This window comes from Fringilla coelebs (assembly GCF_963513975.1).
Source record: "Fringilla coelebs genome assembly, chromosome: 21".
NCBI lineage: Eukaryota > Metazoa > Chordata > Aves > Passeriformes > Fringillidae > Fringilla > Fringilla coelebs.
Genome location: NC_140047.1, coordinates 2,091,054 through 2,112,881, shown reverse-complemented (window position 1 = coordinate 2,112,881; position 21,828 = coordinate 2,091,054). Strand labels below are relative to the sequence as shown.

The 21,828-nt window shown below is 50.3% G+C and overlaps 1 protein-coding gene across 14 annotated transcripts in view; it reads left to right on the top strand.

The window, feature by feature from the left end:
* Positions 1 to 21,828, top strand: part of ZNF618 (zinc finger protein 618) — a 149,481-nt gene that overhangs the window by 49,251 nt on the left and 78,402 nt on the right. For all 14 annotated transcript variants that reach the window (XR_014616672.1, XM_084219917.1, XM_084219915.1 and 11 more), the window contains exon 2: positions 14,441 to 14,484. Coding sequence is in view for 13 of the 14 variants with exons in the window: in XM_084219917.1 (XP_084076043.1) it covers positions 14,441 to 14,484 (44 nt within the window). In the remaining variant the exon portion in view is untranslated. The remainder of the gene's footprint in view (positions 1 to 14,440; positions 14,485 to 21,828) is intronic.

The window sequence follows — 21,828 nt, the reverse complement described above, 5'->3', positions numbered from 1 at the left end:
TTGCATTAAACCCCTGTAGATTCTGCTTTAAGTAGGCAATTAAGCTAACAACATAATTATATCCCTTAATGCTCATTTTAACCAGTTTAGAGAAGAAACAAAAGGGGAAAGCAGCTTCAAATATAGGGAAATAAAAGCTCTGTTGTAAAGATATTTTTGATACTCGTGATAATTTGTGCAGAGTGCAGAGTTGGCCCATTAGAGGCTGTGGGGAAGCCTGGAGGTCGCATTTAAGAGCTTCACGGGCACTGTGGGCTTTTACCTTCTGAATGTCCTTTTTCTGAACCCTACAAATTTTGGGGCATCCCAGGAGATTCTAGAGTGTGTCCACTTCATATTTGGCTGCGGAGCTGTGGCCTGATAGGGTTTTCTCTTTTTTGTTACCTCTGCAATTACTCCCCAGAGGCCGAGCGTGAGGCTGTGCGGCGCCGCTCACCGCGAGCCAGTGGGAAGGGGCACTGATGGAATTACTGCAGTGGGGCTGGGCCAAGGCTGCCAGGCTCCTCCAGGAGGCTGTGCCCTTGTGGCAGCAAGCAGGAGAACTGCTGTGGGGCTGGATAACTGCTGTGGTTTTGTGCAGAGCACACAACATCCACAAAAATCTGTCAGCAAGGCACAAAGTTTGTGAAGCCCCTTGGAGCGTGGAGCCAAGGAGCTGCTTTGGCATCTTGCTGGGGCAGCTGCTGGAGCCTGACCTGAGGTGAGCTGGTGAAAGGCTGAGGATGCAGCACAGGCCCTAAGAGCTGTGGACTCTGCTGTCCTTTGTGGAATGGAATGGAATGGAATGGAATGGAATGGAATGGAATGGAATGGAATGGAATGGAATAGAATAGAATAGAATAGAATAGAATAGAATAGAATAGAATAGAATAGAATAGAATAGAATAGAATAGAATAGAATAGAATAGAATAGAATAGAATAGTTTGGGAAGGGGCCTTTAAAGCCCATCTCATTCCAACACCCCTGAGCAGGGACACCTTCCACTGCCCCAGGCTGCTCCCAGCCCTGTCCAGCCTGGCTTTGGACACTTCCAGGGATCCAGAGGCTGCCACAGCCTCTCCGGGCAGTGTCTGCCAGTGTTTTACCACACACATTGTAGAAAACATCTCCCTTATATCTAATCTAAATCTCCACTTTTTTAGTTTAAAACCATCTCATCCTATCACTACTCCTCTGCTAAACACTCTGTCCCCATTTTTCCTTATAAACCCACATTAAGTACTGAAAAGCCACAATAAGATCTCCCCAGAACCTCCTTCTCTCCAGGTGAGCACCCCCAGCTCCCCCAGTGTGGCTCCAGAGCAGAGGGGCTCCAGCTCTTCGAGCAGGTCCTCTGGATCTCTGCAGCAGCTCCAGCTCCTCCCTGTGCTAGGTCAGGGCTGGGGCAGCTCTGCAGGTGGGCTCTCACCTGGGCACAGGGCACAGGGGCATAATCCCCCCTCCCTGCTGCCCACAGTGCTGGGGGATCAGTCCAGGATGTGTTTGGCTTCTGGGCCGTGTGTTCACCTTCCCTGTCCTTCGTTCCCTCGCAGTGCAGGAGCCTCCAAGCAGCCTGGCCGGTGTCTGGGGCTCCTGGGGCAGGGGGCTCAGGGCTGGGGCTTCCTGTCTCCTGTGACAGAGCTCATCTGGCTCTGGTGAGGAGCACCAGCTTGATCATGGTCCCTCCCAGAAATGGGCTTGGAGGCTGCAGTTGGCAGAAGGATCCTCTGTGATTCATTGGCTACTGGCCTTTATCTGTAGAATAACTGCTAGATAAGGAAGTGAAGGAATTGGATGGATGGATGGATGGATGATGGATAGATGGATGGATGGATGGATGGATGGATGGATGGATGGATGGATGGATGGATGGTGGATGGATGGATGGATGGATGGATGGATGGATGGATGGATGGATGGATGGATGGAAGGATATTGCTCTTGTTTGAGCAGCACCTATTGCATGTCTGCTAATCACCACAGAATCATGGAATCATTTTGGATGGAAAAGCCCCCTAAGATCTTCACATCCAACTATGGAGCCAGCACTGCCCAGGCAACCCTGCCCCACAGTGGGAGAGCAGGGACTGTTTCCAGTGTCACACCCTGAATTATCCCTAGTCCCAGCTCAGTCACGGTCCTGGCAGGTGTTCAGTCCTGGCAGGGTAAAGCTTGTCCCTGGGACACTGCTGTGCTCTTGAGCCTGTGCCCAAACAGGCTGGAGCAATTTGACCTGGCAACCCTCTGAGCCTGCTTGTGGGTTTCCTGCTTCTTCCCTGTCCACCAAAGCCCCGTACTGTGGTGCTTTGCCAGGACCTCAGAGCAGCTCTAAATGCTGTCCTGGCTCCAGCCTGGCTCCAGCTCACCCCACAGAGATGTGGCACAGTGGCTGAGGTGATGTATGGCATTTGTGAGGAGCTGGAGATGCCCCAATTCAGTTTTCATTTCAACACAAGCAGATGCTTTGGAGGGTTTGCAATGGTGCAGCTCTCCCAGGCTCCCCATCCTCCCTGGGCCTGGGGCTTTGCTCCAGGCTCCCTCCAGAGCCTTTCCCCTAAACTCAAGAACATCCTGTGCCCTCCTTTGTGTTTAGGAGCATGTGGAGGCAAAGTGCATCAAAGCAGAGGTCCCTTACCCAGGATGGAATTTGGGGATTGGAGAACAGTCCCCAGTATTCCCCTGCTTTATACAGATGTTTGAACCGTCACAGCTTCCTATACAGTGAATCCACACTTGGAGTGTCATGTGCAGAAAACAATTCTTAGGTGAATTGCTCAGATGTTCGAGTAATTCAGTGAAGATGCTCTCAGCCAGTCCCAAAACAGTGACACAGCATGGTCCTTGGGTACAAACATGCATCTAGAAAATATCCATGGCTGCTGAGGTTATCCATGAGCTGGGTAGCAGATAAAGCACCAAGGTGTCTGTAATTAAGTGTAGGTGAGCATCAGTTTTTCTTCTCTGAGAAGAGCCTGTGGAATGTGGCACACATTTATCTTTTGCCAGCCCAGCATCTGCTGCAGTTGGTGCTCCCAGGGCACTGGAGCAGACTGGTGTCCAGAGGCTCTCTGGGGGCATCTGGAGGAGGAAACAGCCCTTGGCCTGATATTAGTTCATCCAAAGGGTCACAGATCCATGGGTTCATTGCTCCTTTCTCAGCTTAGAAACCCAACCAGCCCTGTCCAGCTCTGGCAGCACCAGCCTGTGCTACCTAACCCCAGATTCCATTTGAGAATTGGGCATTAATGATGGGCATTAATGACCTGACCCTGGGCTGCACCAGAATTCTGGGGAGCCAATTGCATTTTCTGCCTTTTCTTCCTCAGGGTTTGCAGCAGCTGCTGGCCCACAGATGGGCAGAGGGCTCACAGTGCTGCCTGCAAAATTCAACCCCAAAAGGGATCCTGTAGGAACATTTGTACCTTTTTTTGCATCTCATTGGAGGTTTTCCAAGACAAATCTGTCCACTCTGCAGGGCTGTGCAAATAATTGATATTCTTGGTTTTCCTGAAGCTCTGAAAAATTGAAAAATTCTTTTTCAGACTGAACCAGAAGAAAAATAGATTGATTTGAATTTTTTTTATTGCTCAAGAAATAAGGAATATCTATTTGGGTTTCATAGGCTCGAGTCAAACAGAATCTGGGGCTCGTAAGTGCTTCATTTAGACTTTGAGCACATCTTACAGTTCTTGCTTTAAAAATACATATAGGATGTATTTTGCCTGTATGAATCAGAAAATTTTAAATGTCAGGGACTGTGTCACTTCCAGTTTTTGAAAATCAGTGTCTTACTCTGCTGTGTGAATGGTGCAGCAGAAATTATACCAACCATGCCATGATCTCACTGCAGCTCCACTTTGGGCTGGAAATAATTTCCCAGCAGCTCTGTGCCCTCATTTTCAGCTCCAGGAACCTTGGAGATTGGAATGTCACCCTGGTTGGTCCCATTGATGTTTGTCCCCCACAAACTGCTTGAAAATCCCTTTCCTTAGCCCAAACAATTGCTCAGAGGTGGAGCTTTGGGAGTGAGAAAGTGCAGGTGGATGGTCCCTGGTGACCTCCTGCCCTTCCCAGGGCCATTCCTGGGTGGAGGTTCTGGGGGAGGGCTGAGGGTCCCACCCCTGTGCCCTGGGGCAGTGCTTGGGGTGTCTGGGCAGGAGGAGATGATGCTGCAGCTTTCACAGCTCAAATGGACCAGGAAACGTTGCTTTCCCTCTTTACTTTGCAAACCACCATCGTTCTTGGGAAGCCAGCAAAGCCACCCTCCCTTGGGCACACCAGCTTGGCCTTACTGGGGTTTTTGGTAGTTTTTATTTAGATTTTGTGGGTTTTTTTCAAAACTTTTTTTAAATCTTGGAGGTTTGTTTGTTTATTTGTTGATTTAGATCTGCTCAGGAAGTCAATCTGGTGATATTTATAGGATTTGTGGTTGGCTGATGGGAGTTATTTTGCAAGCAGAATTTCTAAGAATTCTACTTTCAGCCTGCTTTTTCTCCAACTTCATTTCCTCCCCTTCTTTCTCTTTTTTTCTCTTTTTACTATTTTTTACTTGTATTTTCTTATTTTTTTGGTTTTTGAGGGAGCCAGACAGACTAAACTCTTTCTGAATTTCCCCCCTATAATTACTGCTCTTTTTAAAGTTTGAAGAAATTACCCAGCTTTGTGTGCCTTCCCCCTTTCTTACTTTATGCCAATGTGGTTTGACTTTTTTTTTCTCTTTCCAAAGTAAAATTACCACCATTTCATGCTATTTAAACAAACCAATCACACAAAATTGGGAGAGAAGGTGAAGTCCCACAGTTACCCATCCCATGGAGAATGTTTTAGTTTCAACCTCACAGCCTGTCTATAAATGTTACATGGTATTTTTTTTAAATTATGATAAAATTTATATTTTACAAAGATAAAATTTATGTTTTGCAAATGAAAAGCTTTTCCCACAAGCATTGGAAGGAGGTCTTGTGTGCCAGCCTTGGAGGGGATCCTTGGCTGAGGCTGGACCTCCTCATGGTGCTGTTCCTGACACCTTCTCACTGCAATATTTATCAAATTATGCGTTTCTTTTTCTATTCTAGATCAAATTTTCTGCCTTGAATTGTAATTTTCAAGTGTTTACATTTTCATTGTTTATCTCAGATTGAAGCTGAACAAGTTGCATGTCTGCAGTGCTGCTTGCTACAGAGGGACCTAAAGCATTCTTCAAAATTGACCAAAAAAAGATAAAACCAACCTCAAAAGGTACAATTCTGCCCATGGCTCCCACTGCACCCAAAGGGCTGAGCTGGGAGCTGCAGCAGCTCCCTGGGGAGCACTGCACAGCCTCTGCAGGTTTGAAGGGCAGAGTCTCAGCCTTGCCAAAGCTTCCTCCAGGAGGTGCTTCCCCAGCAGCCCCCGGTGGCTCTGAGATCCCCCAGGGACATGTCCCCAGTACCTGCCCTCTGGCCAACCCCCTGGGGCTGGGTTCCAGTTTCCTTGTTCCAGAGATCCATCCCTGTGTGTGCTGCTGGGAGCACCAGGGGCACTCTGAGCTTCCCTGGGCAGAGGGAGGCGCCTCTGGATTTTCCTCTGCACACAGGCTTAGCTGGCTTTTCCTCAGGATCCTCTGTAAGGCTCAGGGAGAGGGATTGGAGCCTCTACAGGAGCTCAAGGTCCAGCTGGGCCCTGCTCTGCTGGGCCTGGCTCTGCTGGACCCGGCTCTGCTGGGCCTGTCTCTGCTGGGCCTGTCTCTGCTGGGCCCGGCTCTGCTGGGCCCGGCTCTGCTGGGCCTGCCTCTGCTGGGCCTGCCTCTGCTGGGCCTGGCTCTGCTGGGCCCGGCTCTGCTGGGCCCGGCTCTGCTGGGCCCGGCTCTGCTGGGCCCGGCTCTGCTGGGCCTGCCTCTGCTGGGCCCGGCTCTGCTGGGCCCGGCTCTGCTGGGCCCGGCTCTGCTGGGCCCGGCTCTGCTGGGCCCGGCTCTGCTGGGCCCGGCTCTGCTGGGCCTGCCTCTGCTGGGCCTGGCTCTGCTGGGCCCGGCTCTGCTGGGCCCGGCTCTGCTGGGCCTGCCTCTGCTGGGCCCGGCTCTGCTGGGCCCGGCTCTGCTGGGCCCGGCTCTGCTGGGCCCGGCTCTGCTGGGCCATGCTGCTGTCAGAGCTTGTGCAGCTCCCAGGTGTGTCAGCTGTGAGGGCATGGCTGCTCTGGTTGTGTCCTCCCTGCCTGTGTGCTGGGCTTTGGCCAGCCCTCGGTGAGAGCTCCAGGCTCTGCCCTGCTCGGGGCTCTGCCCAGCCCTGCCCTGCACAGACTCACTCAGGGAGGATGGACCTGGTCCTGCAAGAGAAGGGGGCTTCTTGGCCTGCCTCCCCTCAGCTGAGCTCTGGTAGGGGAATAAATTAATCCCAGAGGGCTTTGGATTGGGAGGTACCTTGGGGATGCTCCTGCAGGGACACCCTCACTGTCCAGCACAGCTGCTCTGGGCACCCTGTGCCAGGGCTGCCCACCCTGCCAGGGAACAATTCCCAATTCCCAATATCCCATCCATCCCTGCCCTCTGGCAGTGGGAGCCATTCCCTGTGTCCTGTCCCTCCATCCTTGTCCCCAGTCCCTCTCCAGCTCTCCTGGAGCCCCTCCAGGCCCTGGCAGGGGCTCTGAGCTCTGCCTGGAGCTTCTCCTCTCCAGGTGAGCACCCCCAGCTCTCCCAGCCTGGCTCAGCCCTGGAGCAGCTCCATGGCCTCCTCTGGACTGGATTCAGGACTTGCCTGTGGCAGGGACCCCAGAGGTGGGCACAGGGCTCCAGGTGGGCTCTCAGGAGGGTGGGAGGAAAGAGGAGAATCCCTGCCTTGGCCACCTTGCTGGGCTGAGCCCCAGACAGCAGAGTCTGTGCCTGTGCTCCCAGCCCGCTCTGCTGGGGATGTGACTCCCCCAAAACCCAACTTCAGCCCTTTCCCACCCATCCCTTCAGCCTGGGGAAGGGCTGGAGCTGCCAGGGGAAGGTTCCTGGCAGTCCCTGTGTGCAGTGGAGCCCTCACAGCCCTGTCAGATGTTCCACGGCAGAGGCCGGAGGTGCAGAACTCCCAAACCAAATGTGTTGAACAAGACTGGGATTCCCTGGATAAATAAGTCCTATTTTAATTTTTTTTTTTCCCCGTGTGCATTCATAGCTTGTTAGATATGTTTGTTTTATCAACTTGGAAGAGTGCCTGGGATTTTTTAAAAAATTGATTTCCTGAGAGTTTCCTGTGAAATTGGAAGCCTGGAAAAAGGGGTGGATTTCTGAAATGCTATCTCATGGCTCCTTTGCCCCTTTTTTTTCCCCCAAGTAAAAAACAACAATACCTTCCTCCCCCCCAAGGTTTCATTCCATATACATTTATTCTTTAAAAATATTTCCAGCTGTTTCTTTTGCTGGGAAAGTCATACCATCTGTAAACAACTGCTCAATGCACATAATTCTGTTGTTTTGCCCGGTCACTCTTATTTTCCAGCTTTTGAGACTTCAGAGTAATCAGTAATGCCTTTTCTCCTCTTCACCCTCAATTTGATTATTTTTCTCATAAAGAACAGAGTAAGGAGAGCACTGAGCAACAGGAGATGGAAAAAATATTTTGATTACTTTTCAGTTGCTTATAATCAAGGAGTAACTCTTTAAATCCAGACCAATTTGCTGCATTGATTTATTCATAATTTTAATTTCATGACTGTTTCAGGGAAAAACAAAAGTACATGAGGTTGAAGCTTTTTAATACGGGTTTAAACATTTGTAGTTTTAGGTTAAAATTTATTTAATGTTCCCTTTCTTCGGTTACTTCTGCTGGCATGTGCTGCTTGAATCTCCCCAGGCTGCCAGGGGAGAAAAACTGAAATTCAAAGCACAAATTCTGCCAGTACTTTCAACAAGTTCATGAAATTACTCATATGAATATTTCCTTGACTCAGAGGCAACTGCTCCCAGTTCTCAAACCTTTCTGGGGCTGGCTGGAGTGTGGCAGTGGGTGACAGGGACACCTGGGTCCTTTGGGGTGGGATTGTGCCATTTCCTGGGGCTCAGCATCTGCCCAGGCCGGGCCTTCATGCTGGGATTCTTCCCTGCCTTGCTGATTTTGGTGTTTCCCCCTAAGTTTCAGCCCCATGGGTGCCTTTTCCAGCAGAAATTCGACCTTTTCTGTTAAAAACTCTCCAGAAGAACTTTTAATTCTGGGTTACAGAGGTGACTTAGAAATGAGGTGGATGCAGGCAGCACACCCAGGGAGATAAGAAACAGTAGACAACAAGTAAATCCAGTGAAGCTGAATGAGAAGAATTTCTAGACTTGGTGATTTTTTATTAGTATTGTTTGCCTACCTATAGTCTTGACATCCACAGTGCAACTTGTTCTGTCCCAGACCAGAATGTGGGGAGAAGCCTGAGGGAACCCAGTTTGCAAGACCAAACAAACAAGCAAAAAAAACAACAACCAAAACAAAACAAAAAGAAAAATTTAAAAGAAAAATAATTCTCCTGCCAATACAAAGAGAATTGAAATCAACAGAGCGAGGGCCCCCGGGCTGAGTCTGAAGTGTCACAGCCAGAGCAGAGGGGATCATTCCCATCTTGGCTTCCCCAGCGGGATCCTCTGCTCACAGCTGACCTTTGTGTTGGGCTGATCCACCCCCTCACTGGGTTTGTCATTAGTGTTTCTTATTAATTAGTAATTGGGGGCACCTTGTGGCTTCAGGGACATTGGCAGCTGTTAATGATCCCCAGGGTGAATTACCCCAGGGATGGCCCTGCAGCAGGGGCACTCCACAGCCCAGGTGGGACTGGGCCAGCCCTGCCTTCCCCTGGGGGGGCTGCAGAGGGGCAGGAGCCCAGGGCTGCAGGGGAAGGTGCTGGCTGGCCCTGCCCCAGTGCTGATCCTGCAGTGCCAGAGCTCTGTGCTGTTCCCTGCCTTTGGGTCCCCTGGACATTTGTCCCCTGGGGGGTGGTGGCCACCTGCAGGAGGAGGATGTGGCCAGGCTGGGCTGATGCTGTGCTCCCAGCCAGAAACTGCTCTGATTTGTTTGAGGCTCAACCACCATCTCCAGCAGCTGTTTATTTGCTTGTGGTGGAGGTGCTCACAGGGGTGTGGTGGATGCTCAGGAACCTCAATCCAAGCCCGGATTTTGGTCTGCTCAGACACTCCCCAGACACCAAAGGACAGAGGCACCACGTGAGAAGTGCTGTGCTCCCTGTGTGCCCAGGCTGCAGCACTGGGATGCTCTGTGTGGCACCCCGGGGTGCTGGGGACACATTGTGTCCCTGCAGGTCACAGTCACCTTGGTGCCTTCCCCTGGGTGGGCTTGCCTGGAGCTCTCAGCATTAAAGCACCTCTTCCTGAAGCTTGGCCTAAGTGATGGGCATGGCCTGGAGTAAGGAGCACCTTCCCCTGGCACTGGAGACCCTCCTGGAGCTGGGCTGGAGCCCAGGTGTGGGCACTGCTTACACAGGGATGGTCCCTGGGTGTTGGGGACCATCCTGTCCCAGATGTCCCCTGGCTCTGGCAGCAGAGCCTCTGTGCCTGCCATGGGAGTCTCTGCCTTTGCCTTCTGCTGCCCTCGAGCAGCAAACCCTCCATGGGCTCGTCCCAGAGGGGTCACAACTCTCAAATGGGGCTGTTTGCTGCTGGGCTCTCGTGCTGGAACAGGGAACAAGCGCTGGCTTTGCCCAGGACAGGGCTGCAGCCGAGTCCAAGGGTGAGATTCCCCTGGCTGCTCCCAAGGAATTCTGTCACTGAAGCTGCCACCAGCATCTCCACCCCAGGTGTTGCCCCATGGCCAGCGTGGGGGGGTTGCAGACCCCACAGTGGATTTTGGGGGTTGGGGAACCCTCACTCCGGGGCTTGGCTCAGCTGTGGGACCGGGCAGATGCCTCAGGGAGAGCTCCCATTTCCTCCTTGCAGATGTTTTTTTTTTAAATTTTATTATTATTTTGGTTTTTTCTTGAGGGGAAGCTGCAGCTGAGGAAATAGGCAGCGCATTCCTCCAGCCCCAGGAACTGTCTTGCTCCTGAGTGGAAAATTGATCCCTTTTGGAGGCTGCTCTGGTGGATTGGCAAAGGCAGAGGATGAGGAGGGGATGTGCCACAGCAGCCTAAGGCAGTGGAGATCTTAGTCCTTCATGCAGGGGATGCCCTGGCTCTGGGAACCAGAAGAAACAGCCTTAAATTGCACCAGGGAAGGTGTAGGTTTGATATTAGGAAGAATTTCCTCATGAAAAGGGTGGTCAGGCATGGGAACAGCTGTGTGGGGCAGCGGTGGAGTCACCATCCCTGGAAAGGTTCCAGTGTGGATGTGGCACTTGGGAACAGGGGTTAGTGCTGCCCTTGGCAGTGCTGGGGAATAGCTGGGCTGTGATCTCAGAGGGCTTTTCCAGCCTCAAGGATTCCATGGTTCTGTGGAGCACAGCTCTGCCTGGATCAGCCCTGGGCTCAGCCTTGTTTTGGCAATCCCGGCCTTGGGGTTCCCCAGCATCCGCTGTGCTGGCAGGAGGAAGCAGAAATCCAGATTAAAAAGGGGCACGGGTACATTTATGGGTCCTCGTGCTCTGCAGATGTTTTGGTGTGATGTGGAGCTGCTCTGCTGGTTTTCCCCTCCTATTTAATAAAAATTAAATAGGAAACTGCCGGTGTCTTGCCCTTTGTTTTAAAGAAAACGAAAAGGAAAAAAAAGCACTTCCTGCATTTTCTGTGGCTCTGAAGTTAATAACCCCAGACAGCACAGGTAGCAGGCCTGCAGTTATTTTTATGGCACATTCCTGTGTCAGACCTGTTTTCAGTTGCTTCTCCCTTTGCCAAATTTTAATTATTTGGGGTGAAATTTTCCATGCTGGGTGCTGCTGGCTGCTTCTGAAATTGAATGTGTGATTTGTGTTTGGACAAAAATTACTCAGCTGTCTTTGGGAAGGCATTTGGGGGAAGCAGGGTGGGGGGTTGGGGTTTTTTTCCTTTTTTTCCTCTCAAGTAAACAAACAACTCTGCCCTTTTCCCTCTGCAGAGAGGGGCAAGTGGGGTCTGCTTCTCCTGCAACCCCCAGGCAGAATTAGGGACCTCTCCCTTTGGGATGGGATTCAGAGGCCAATCATAGTGGGTGGCTGTGTCTGCATAAATAATAAATACATGGAACCTGTTTTCCCCCGGGAAGGGCTGGGGCAGTTCTTTGGGGGTGTCCCAGTGCCCCCATCCCATCCATGGGAGCTGATCCGAGCATGGATGAAAATCCAAGTGATTTGAATAATTGTTTTTAATCATAATTTAAGTGATCAGGCAGAAGTCTGTGCTTAAATCTTCTGAAATCTCATTTCACATTTTTATTGCTTGAAGTTATTTTTTAGTTTTGCTGTAACTGTTAAAATGTTGGGGTTTTTTCCCAATATAGTGTAGCCCTCTCTATAAACATGGATTTCTCGGGTCAGTTTTACATCTGCTTGGACTCCTATTTTTTGACATGTTATCCTGTTAGGAGATGTTGACTGATACATTTCTTAATTATCACATGATTTACTTTTTGCTTACAACTCGAGTTGAGGAGCATATGGCCTGAAACCACATTCTGCTTGTGTGCATTTTCATTTAGAAGATATTTATTAGCATTAGTTAAACAAAACTCCCCTAAACGCACCCAATATGTAGAAAAGCAACTTCAGGGAGTAACATTTTGAATTGTAAATGATTTTATGGGGCAGATTGTGTGACATTCTCCAGCCTGTTCCAGCACCCCACATCCGGCCTCCCTGCTCATCAGCAGATGCAAATTCTGCTCCTCTCCTTTTTCAATCAGAAATTAGGAAATCACCAAAATAAATTCTTTGGGTAAATGGGAGGCAGGAGATTCTAAAGGAGCACAGGAGATTTCTGTTCCCCTCCACAAAGGTGTTGCTTTGTTGGGGGCTGCTCTGACCTGTTTTGGCACATTCTGGTTAAACAGTGATTTCCAGCCTTTCACCCTTCCACCCACTCCTAGCATTTTAGTCTTCAAATGCCACTTTTTCAAATTTAGGTGGAATGTTTTAGTTTAAATGGATTTTATTTTTGAAGGAACAGGCTGGGAGAGCTGGGGGTGCTCACCTGGAGAGGAGAAGCTCCAGGCAGAGCTCAGAGCCCCTGCCAGGGCCTGGAGGGGCTCCAGGAGAGCTGGAGAGGGACTGGGGACAAGGGATGGAGGGACAGGACACAGGGAATGGCTCCCACTGCCAGGGGGCAGGGATGGATGGGATATTGGGGATTAGGAATTGTTCCCTGGCAGGGTGGGCAGGCCCTGGCACAGGGTGCCCAGAGCAGCTGGGGCTGCCCCTGGATCCCTGGCAGTGCCCAAGGCCAGGCTGGACACTGGGGCTGGGAACAGCCTGGGACAGTGGGAGGTGTCCCTGCCAGGGCAGGGGTGGCACTGGATGGGCTTGAAGGTCCCTTTTAACCCAAGCCAGTCTGGGATTCTGTGGATTTGTTTATCTCAGCATCGAAAAACATTTAAGGCACCTTGATCTGATCTCATTCAGGCTGAGCTTGGTGTTTTTGTCTAATGGATCACCTCCAGCAGCACCCTGGCTGGGTGAAACCATCGAGATGAGAGCCCTTACCTGCTGTGGTTCCTTTTTTTCCTCATTTTTTTCTTTCAAAATAAGGAAACTCCCCAGCACTGGGGATTGTTGGGGTGTCTGTGCAGGGCCAGGGCTGGGTTCCATCGTCCTCATGGTCAGAATATCCTTCCAGCTCTGGATATTCCATGGTTCCATGATTCAGCAGGTGCTTTTCCCATGGAATTCTCATGGCAGGATCCTCACAAGGTCCCTGTGATCCAAGATGTGGTTCTTGGGTTGTGTGAGCTTGGGTTGTGCACAAAACCCTTTGTACAGGCAGGAATTGTGAATTTCCCGTCTCTGGGACCCCCAGCACCCCAACAAGGTTTCTGCCCTGGCTCTATATTAAATCTCCTTTTTCCCCTTTTCCCCCCTTTCTTTGTACACAGATCTAATCTTCTAGAAAATGCCCCAAAGGTTTGAGCAATCTACCAGTTGCAGGAACCCATACAGCTTTTTTTTTCTTTTTTTTCCCATTGTGTAAGCATGACAAATCATTAATTTTTGATTGATTGCTTTGAATTATGGGTGCTCTGACATCCTTTCTGTAGCTGAACAGCTGTATAACAAATGAACATATCAGTGCTCACAAAAGATTGGAGATCTAACAGAAGCAATTACATTGTCAGCTCCTCCCTTCTGGCTTTTCCCAGGCAATGGAGAGAAGAAATTTTTTAACAGAAATTCCTCAAGTGGCTCACAATAATAATAATAATAATCATCATCATAATCATCATAGCAAAATACCTTTTTGTAATTGAATTAGATTTTTATCTCTTCATTTCCAGTGGATTTCATATCCTTTCAGAAGCCAGGTTGTGTTTCTGCTTTGTGTAACTTGGACAATCCCTTTGAAGAAAATTTTACGTGAAGAATTAAAAAAAATAAAATCAAATTGCAATTTTTTTTGGTTGCTATTCCTTTAAGATTTCAGAATTGCACCAGTGCACTAAATGTGACCTCCATAACTTTTAAATTAAGAATTTATGCTGGCTTGAAATTTATGAAATATTTCAGCATGAAAGAAAGCCTTTTTCCCTCAGGAAAATTGAGCAATAAATCACAGCACTCTCGATTTACTGCCCTACAGCCAGCCAAAGATAGGATTTTTTTTCCTTCCCCCCTTCGTTCTGAAAAAAAAAAAAAAAAAAAAAAATGTAATCATATAAGACAGCTTAGCTGCTATCCTCCCACTCTCTAGAATTTTTAATTTCAGCTGTTTCTGCTTGGATTTATTTCCAATATTCCTGCTCGGCTTTTCAATTTCCTCAGTTATTAAATTTTAATTCAGTGCATTAGCATTTAAATTAAAAAAGGGTTTATTTTATCGAAATCGTTGGCTGGCCCCCATCCTGCTGCACATGAATTGCCTGTTTCTGCCATTTGCACAAAATGTGAAATGCAGCTAATATCTTTTAACTTGTATTTGCACAAATTCAGAAATAAAATTTCTGGGATTGGAATAATATTGTCTTTCCAAGGAAGGCTCTCATCAGTGAGCCGGGGAAGAGGCAAGAGGAGAGCCTGGGCCCTCCCTGCTCAGCCCTGCCAGGGCCTGCAGGGGCTAATTAGGGCACGGGGCTAACGAGGGGAGCCCTTGGGCCTGGAGGGGGCCATTCCTGCGTGGCCATTGGGACAATTTGGCCGTTCCTGCGTGGCCATTGGGACAATTTGGCCGTTCCTGATGTCCCCCCTGGCCATAGTGGGGCTCTGCGTGCCAGGGATCGCTGCTTGAGGCTTGGGTGGGGATGGGCTGGGGAGGCTCAGAGCCTGCCCAGCCCCGAGAGCCCGGGCTCAGAGCTGGGCATGGGGTGTGTGTGCAGCTCTGGGGAACCCTGACTTTGGGCTGGAGAGCAGCCTCATCCTTCTGAACCTAACCTGCTCTTCTGTTTTGATCTCCTAGGCCGAGGAGAGCAACAGCAGCGGGCGGAGGAGCTCTTCCAGCAGGTAGGGCTGGGATGTGCTGGGTGAGCTGTGCTCAGGTGTGCTCTCCATCCTGGAGATGGGGTCAAAGGTGGGATGGCTGTCAGAGCTGAGGGTCCGTGCAGCCCTCTTTGGATGTGGCTGGGAGGATGGATGTGGGAGGCTGGCCCCATGCTGGCATTGGGGACTGAAAGCAGAGGTGGTGTGTGTGTGGTGTGGGGAGTTCCAGCTGAGTGCCCCCAGGATGAGGCTCTTGGGCGGTGCAGACCAGACCCTTGTGCCCTTCAGAAGGAGGGGACAGAGGTGTCCCACCACCCCACTCCCCCATGATGCCACTGAGAGGTGTCTCTGCTGCTCCCAGTCTGGGGAGGGACATGCTGAGGTGGCTCTGCCCTGGGCTGTGGCCTCACAGAATCGCTGGGTTGAAGGAGACCTTCAAGATCATCGAGTCCAACTCATTCCCTGACACCTTAACTAAACCCTGGCACCCAGTGCCACATCCAGACTTTTTTAAAACACATCCAGGGATGGTGACTCCTTCTGTCCCCTCCAGGGCCTTGACAGCACTGTGAAAGTTTTATTCCTTCGATAAAACTCATCCTGCTGGTGGAAAGCACATCCAGTGAGCTCTGGGAGCTGCTGTGGTGCTGATGCCCTCCCTGCCTCCCACTGCTGACCATGCAGCCCCTGCTGGCTCCGATGCTCTCTGCCCAGTGCCCCAGCTCTGCCCACGGCATTTCAGGACAAAATCCCCTCATTCCTGGCAGCTTTTTGTCCAGTTGGCACTGCTTGGCATTGAACACATCTGGGGTGCCCCTGAGCTGGGCAGAGGGGGACACTGGGTGTCTGTCACAGGAGAAGACTTCTCTCATTTTGGGTGTGGCTCACCTGTGGCCCAGCAGTGCTGGCTCACTGGGAATCAGCCTGAAGGAAGTCTTGGAAAGAAAGCACAGGCTGAGGAGCAAGGGGAGAGGAGCCCAGCATCACTTCCTTCCCCTGGATTCGTTATTCCAACCTTTAATTCAGTTTTGCAGCTCTCACTGGAGAGTTTCCCACAGCAGGTGGGCAAGTGCATCCTCCATGTGGGAGCTGGCCTTTGGAGTGCCCATGTCACCTTTGGGGTGTCCATCTCATCTTTGGGGTGTCCATGTCACCTTTGGGGTGTCCATGTCACCTTTGGGGTGTCCGTGTCACCTTTGGGGTGTCCATCTCACCTGCCTGGGCTGCCCTTGGGGCTGAACTTCCTCCCAGGAGTGAGCAGTGGCCCTTTCCAGAGCAGGGATGGAGCTCCAGGGGAGGTGGAAGAACTTCCCTCCCAGTTCCTTTGTATGTCCAGAGGAGTGTGAGGCTGGTTGTTGCTTTTTTCCTTGTAGAAAAGGGGAAACAAAACCCACTTGATCATCTACCTGACTGAACAAAATGTGGTCAAAGAAAGGAGAATGACCAAGGCCATTTAAAAATAATAAAACAGAATCAAAATGTAATATTTCAAGAAAGCCCTGTCAGTGACTGAAGATGGAAATGTAGCTCTGACTGAATGTGTGAGGTCATCAGTGGATGGAGACAAAAGATGGATGTTTCCCAAAGTCATTGCTGCTTGAAACCCTCAATAATTGCAAACTACTGAGGAAGCTTTTAACAATTAATTTGTATCAGTAAAAGTAGAAGCAAAAATAATATTGTATAATAGAATATAGTCTAATATAATATAGTATAATGTAATTAATATAAGTTTCCTGGATTTTATCTTCCTGCAATATTTTTTTTTTCACAGTAGCAGGCTTGGTCTAAGGTAATGACTGTGGTATTGGGTCAATCCTAGTTTTCTTTTTTTACTGCAGTGAATTGATTTTATTCTGTTTCAAGCAAACCCTGGAAGCTCTGAAGGCCCAGGGGTTTGTGCTCCCACCAGCCCCAGCTCCAGGCCTGTTGCTGCCTTTGGAAGAACAGGGGTCAGGGTGTGCAGCTGGCAGCTCCTGGTGGCAGCGATCACTCACTGTTCTCCCCCATTGACTCCTGTGTGGTTGCTGCACCTCAGTGAGTGCTCAGCAATGGGAGATTTTAAAAGGTGAAGAGAATTCTTAGGAGCACAAAAAGCCCTCTTCCTTGAAGGCAGCCAGAAGAGAGAAGGCTGCTTGCCTTGGGGAAGATGACAACTAAGAGACAACCTGACAAAGCTGTGCGTGTTTTTGAACACTCCAGAAAAGGTAGATCAGAGGCTTCTTTCTTCCTTTTGCAAGGAAAAAAGAGACAGTCAACAAAATTAAAAAGCAGCAAATTAAAAGCCAGTAAAAGGCAGGATGTTTTCCTGCATGATGGGCAGCAATGTGATGGGAGTGTGATGCCAGGAGCTGCGCAGAGGGGCTGGGAGGGGACTCAGCAGGAACGCAGTGACAGGGGTGCCATGGGCTGGAGTCACAGGATCCCACTCTGCCTTGGCCTAGGAGGGACAGTCCCACCCCTGCCATGGCAGGGACATCTTCCACTGGGGCTGCTCCCAGTGTCCAGCCTGGCCTGGGGCACTGCCAGGGATCCAGGGGCAGCCACAGCTGCTCTGGGCACCCTGTGCCAGGGCCTGCCCACCCTGCCAGGGAACAATTCCCAATTCCCAATATCCCATCCATCCCTGCCCTCTGGCAGTGGGAGCCATTCCCTGTGTCCTGTCCCTCCATGCCTTGTCCCCAGTCCCTCTCCAGCTCTCCTGGAGCCCCTCCAGGCCCTGGCAGGGCTCTGAGCTCTGCCTGGAGCTTCTCCTCTCCAGGTGAGCACCCCCAGCTCTCCCAGCCTGGCTCCAGAGCAGAGGGCTCCAGCCCTGGAGCAGCTCCATGGCCTCCTCTGGACTCATCCATCAGCTCCAGGTCTTGTGTTGGAGCTGCCATTGGTGGACATGGTCTGGTCCCATCCCGTGGGTGAGCACATGGCAGGGGATCAGTTCCTTGCTGATGTCCACTGGAGACTTGCTTTAAGCTTCTTCTGAAGCCCCTTGTGCACGTGGTGTCCCGGGCTGGGTATCCTGTGTGGTGTGTGACATTCCCAGGGCTTGGTGGCACGGGAGGGCAGTGTGGGAGCAGCACTGGCAGCTCTGGGCCTCGGGGCGAGCACTGGGAGTCTCCATGAGACTATTGGAGCACTAACGACTTCCCAATAATTAATGTCAGCGTTCAAATGGTGGGCTCTGGATCCTGACAAGAAATAATTGAAAAACCAAATGTGCAATTATGTCTGACAAGCAGCGTGTGCTTTTCTTGGTCACCAGAGCCTTGTGTAGTCATGTGTTAGACACGGTTTTATATAATTATTATTGTTTATATGGTGGGTGTCAGAGGAAGGAGGAATTTCAGTTTGGAGTCCTCTGTTGGCTATTTATTTTAAAGTCATTAGATTTGTTTTCAGACTTAACTACACTTAATGTGCGAGACTCCTGCTGAATAAATCAGGCCCTGCTCTAGGAGCTGCATCTGTTTGGAGGGAACGGAGCCAGCTGGAAGCTCAGCCCGGGGCTCGCACCAGCGGGAGCTGCCCGCAGCACAGATGTAGCTGTGGAGGAGCTCGGAGCTCTGCTCCTGGAGCTGGGGGAATCCAGTCCTCCAGGGCTGCAGCTGCACCCAGGGCAGGGCTGGCTCTCCTTTAGGGCAGTGGTGACAGCACTGGGCTGCAACTCCCAGAAGGGGCTCAGGGAGCTGCAGGTCCAAGGAAGGGCTCTGGGTGCTGGCCCAGCTGGAGCAGAGCAGGAGTTCCCAGGGGTGCTTTGGGCTGGGCCTGGGGGTTTCCCAGCTCTGACATGGTGCGGTTTTCCCAGGTACTCCAGACCAAGCCATGGTGCCTCAGGAGTCTGAGTGCTTCAGTCTGTGCCATAGAAGATGTGACTTCCATGGAATCACACAATCCCAGAGCTGGAAGGATCCACCAGGATCACTGAGCCCAGCTCCTGTCCCTGCACAGACCCCCCAGTGTCCCACCCTGGGCATTGGTGGGAGCAGTGTCCAAATGCTGCTGGAGCTCTTGGGCTGGGACGGTTCCCTGGGGAGCCCTGGGAGGAGAAGCTGTTGAGAAAGGTTCACACCCACTTTGCTCCTTCTCAGTTCCCCTTTCTCCATCCTCCCTGGTGGCACCTTCCCTTTCTTCCCTGCATTTCTTGCTCTGTCCTTTGTGAACACGTCCTCCCCAGCAGCTCCTGTCACCAAGGGAGTGCCCTGGGATGGCACCAGTTCTTCTTCAGGCTCCTTTGCCAGCTCACCAGGCCTCCAGCACTGGGGAAGGACAATTTCTGAGGCTGTGGTCCTCTGAAGCTCAGGAAAGGGCTCTACACCCTGTGGAGGGACAGGCCTGGGGCTGGGTATTTCCAGGAATTTTTTCCAGGATTTTTTTCCAAAGAAAATTATTTGAATTGTCTCCCTTTCTTGAAGAGGCAACCTGTGGGATTTTCAGTCCCAGAGCACCAAGAAGCTTCCAACTCATCCTGCATCAGAAAAAGAGAAAACTCTCACTAATTAGGCAAGGAATTTAATAAGCCTTGGTAACCACCAAAGGGCTCTCACCAGCTATCTTCAAAAAGAAACAAACCAACCAACAGCACAAAACCCCTCAAAAGTGCCCTCTGGCCAGTTCCAGAGCCGTGGATAGTTCAATTCTATACAACAACCAGGACAGAAGCCGTGGGGAACCCGGTCAGGTTCCCTTGAAACCCAAAAGAAGGTGAAATGTCCATGTACAAGGAGATGTCAGTGCTCAGACACATCCCAGCTCTGAGAGCCAGGAGTATTTTCTGTGTAAACCACACCAGTTTGCCCAGTGCCAATGTCCTGGAGAGCTTTGGGTGGTGTGAGGTGGAGAAATGTCCCTTTCTGGAGCCATAAAGTAATGAGATGTGGCAGTTGTAAAGCCTTCAGGAGAGCTGAGCCACCAGGAGATCCCTGGGTCACCCCCTCACTCCTCATAGCATGTTGGAGACCTGTGGCCATTTCAGTTCTCACCCCCTCACTCATTTCTTAGTCAAGGAACACAGAGCTCTTTCACTGATATAAATAAATCCTTAATCTATTCTCTTTGTTTTCTCCTGAATTTCTTTGTCTCTGTTGACATTTCCACGCTTGAAAATTTAAAGACGCTGGCAGCTATTCCATTATCATCTTAAATTCAGTTTTTAACCTGCATCGTTTGTGTGTCGCGGTTTTTATCTGACTGAATTCTTTTGCTTTTGGCAAAGAGCGCGTGGTTGTTTTTTGTTGGATAAGCCAAATTTTTTTTATATTTGGTTAGACTTTCCTCTTCAAACCATCCTCAAGATATTCCTAATAAGGACTGAAGGGAATTTGTTTTGCTAATACCTTAGGAATTCTTTGTGGCTCTTGACTATTGTTCTGGTTTGTATTTTAATGTTTAATTTCCAGAGGAGAGGCAGGCTGATTGGTCCTGGAGTTTACCTTCTCTGAAGGATTCAGAGCTGCCGAGTGTCCCTTGAGGAATGAACGCACGATTAAATTCCTCTTGGACTTCCTGAAGCAGAGTTTGCTGTCAGGAGAGGTTGTGTGTTTTACTAGACCCAGATAGCTGGAAAAATTAAGTATTCTGCTTTGTTTGTTTGTTTTCCCTAGATTTTAGCACTGACACCACACACACCACAGAGTGCTGCATTATGTATTTTGGGGTTTTTGAAAGCTGTTACCTCTGTTTTCAAGAGCTGGCTCCCCTCAGAGGCAGGGGGTGAACTTCCCTGAGGCATCTCTCTTCTACAAAACCTTCATATCCTTAAAATTTATGAACTCCTTAATAATATTGGTATTTATTGGGCAAATTTCTCCCAGGAAAACCTGAATGGCAGCTACTGTCACACTTCTGCCTGCAGAAGGATGTGGCCTCGTGTTCTGATTTCAGTTTATTTTGGAGGGAGAAAACAGAGGATGTAAATATGTCCCAGATAGGGGCAGGGTTTGGGCTGCTCCTCCTGCCTCAGGGATTTCCTTTGTGTGCCCAGTTAGTTTGATGTCCCCAGGTCCAACTGAGTTGGAGCCTCCAGGAGCTGCAGCTTCATCCTTGGTCAGAGCAGGAGGGAGCAGCATGTTCAGGGTCGTGGATGCCGAGAGCAGCCTCGTGAAGAAACCCAGCCAAGCACAAGGATGCAGCTCCTGGGCCATGGACAGAGCCAGCACAGAGGCCACAGGAGCACGTGTGACCTCACAGGGACCTTGGAGTCTGTGAATCCTGAGGTTCACAAGAGCAGGTTGCATGTGGAAAGTGCCCAGAAGCTCTGACTAGCTTTTGCTTTTTTTCTGTTTTTCAGCAAGTCTTCTCTCCTGTTCTGCTGAGGGGGGAGGGACTTCCCATCCCCTAAAATAACATCAGGACAGGAGAGAGCAGGTTTTCCTTTAACCTTTCAGAAATTAAGTGCACACTTTGGGAATTCACAGTGGCATTGGGGCAGATTGTGAAGAGAAGTGAAACCTTCTGGTGGAACATGGATGACCATGAGCCCCTCTGTGACCAAGTGAAAATTTGGGTTTCAGGAGTATGAACCAGCACATGGCTGTGTGTGTCACCCAGAGTGCTGGTGGCACCCTTGGGTGTCCTGCTTGGGTATCCATGCTCTGGAAGATGGACAGGCTACCAAATGGAAAGAGTCAAGGGTCAGGAGGGATATTTTGGTGTGCACACAGTGTACATTAAGGAAGTGTTTGCTTCGCTTCATTCAAGAGACAGCAGAGGAGGTTTTCTCCTGTGGAGGGGAGATCCCCCGGAAGAGAATCTGCTTTCCAGCAAATGCCCAATGACCAGAGGCAGAAATCCACACTGTAAGTGCAGTGCCTGTTCCAGAAAATAATCCCTCAAAGGAGGAATCCAGTATGGGGTGGTTGTTCCAGCACTTCACACATCAGCAGCAGGACATCTCTCTGAAGTATGCAGGCTCAGGCTGCAGAGGGGCTTTGGCAAAGGCTCTGGGAGCTGTGGCAGGGAGGGGGGTTGAATCCCTTGGAGAGGAGCAGTTCTGGACACTGTGACACAGGAACTTAGGGTGCTGTCTTTGCCTTTCAGGGTGTGAGGGGGCATCTGAAGCTGGGGCTGGAGCCAGGAGCTCAATTGTAACACTGGGAAAACAGCTCCTGCTTTTCTCTCTTTTACCCTGCAATTGAAAATCTTGTTGTCTGGTGATGTCTGCAGGAGATGTCCCCAGTGAAGGACACCAGGCAGTTCCTCTGCTTCCTGATCTTCTCCACCTCCTCCTGGTGTTAGCATGGGGCCCAGCCCCTGGGCTGCCCTAGGAAGCAGATGAGAGCCGTGGAGAGGGGTGGGAAGGCCACCACAGCTAATTTATCAGACAAGCAGATTTTCAACTTACATCCTTCTTTTCCTTGTCTCTGCTTTCATCATCTC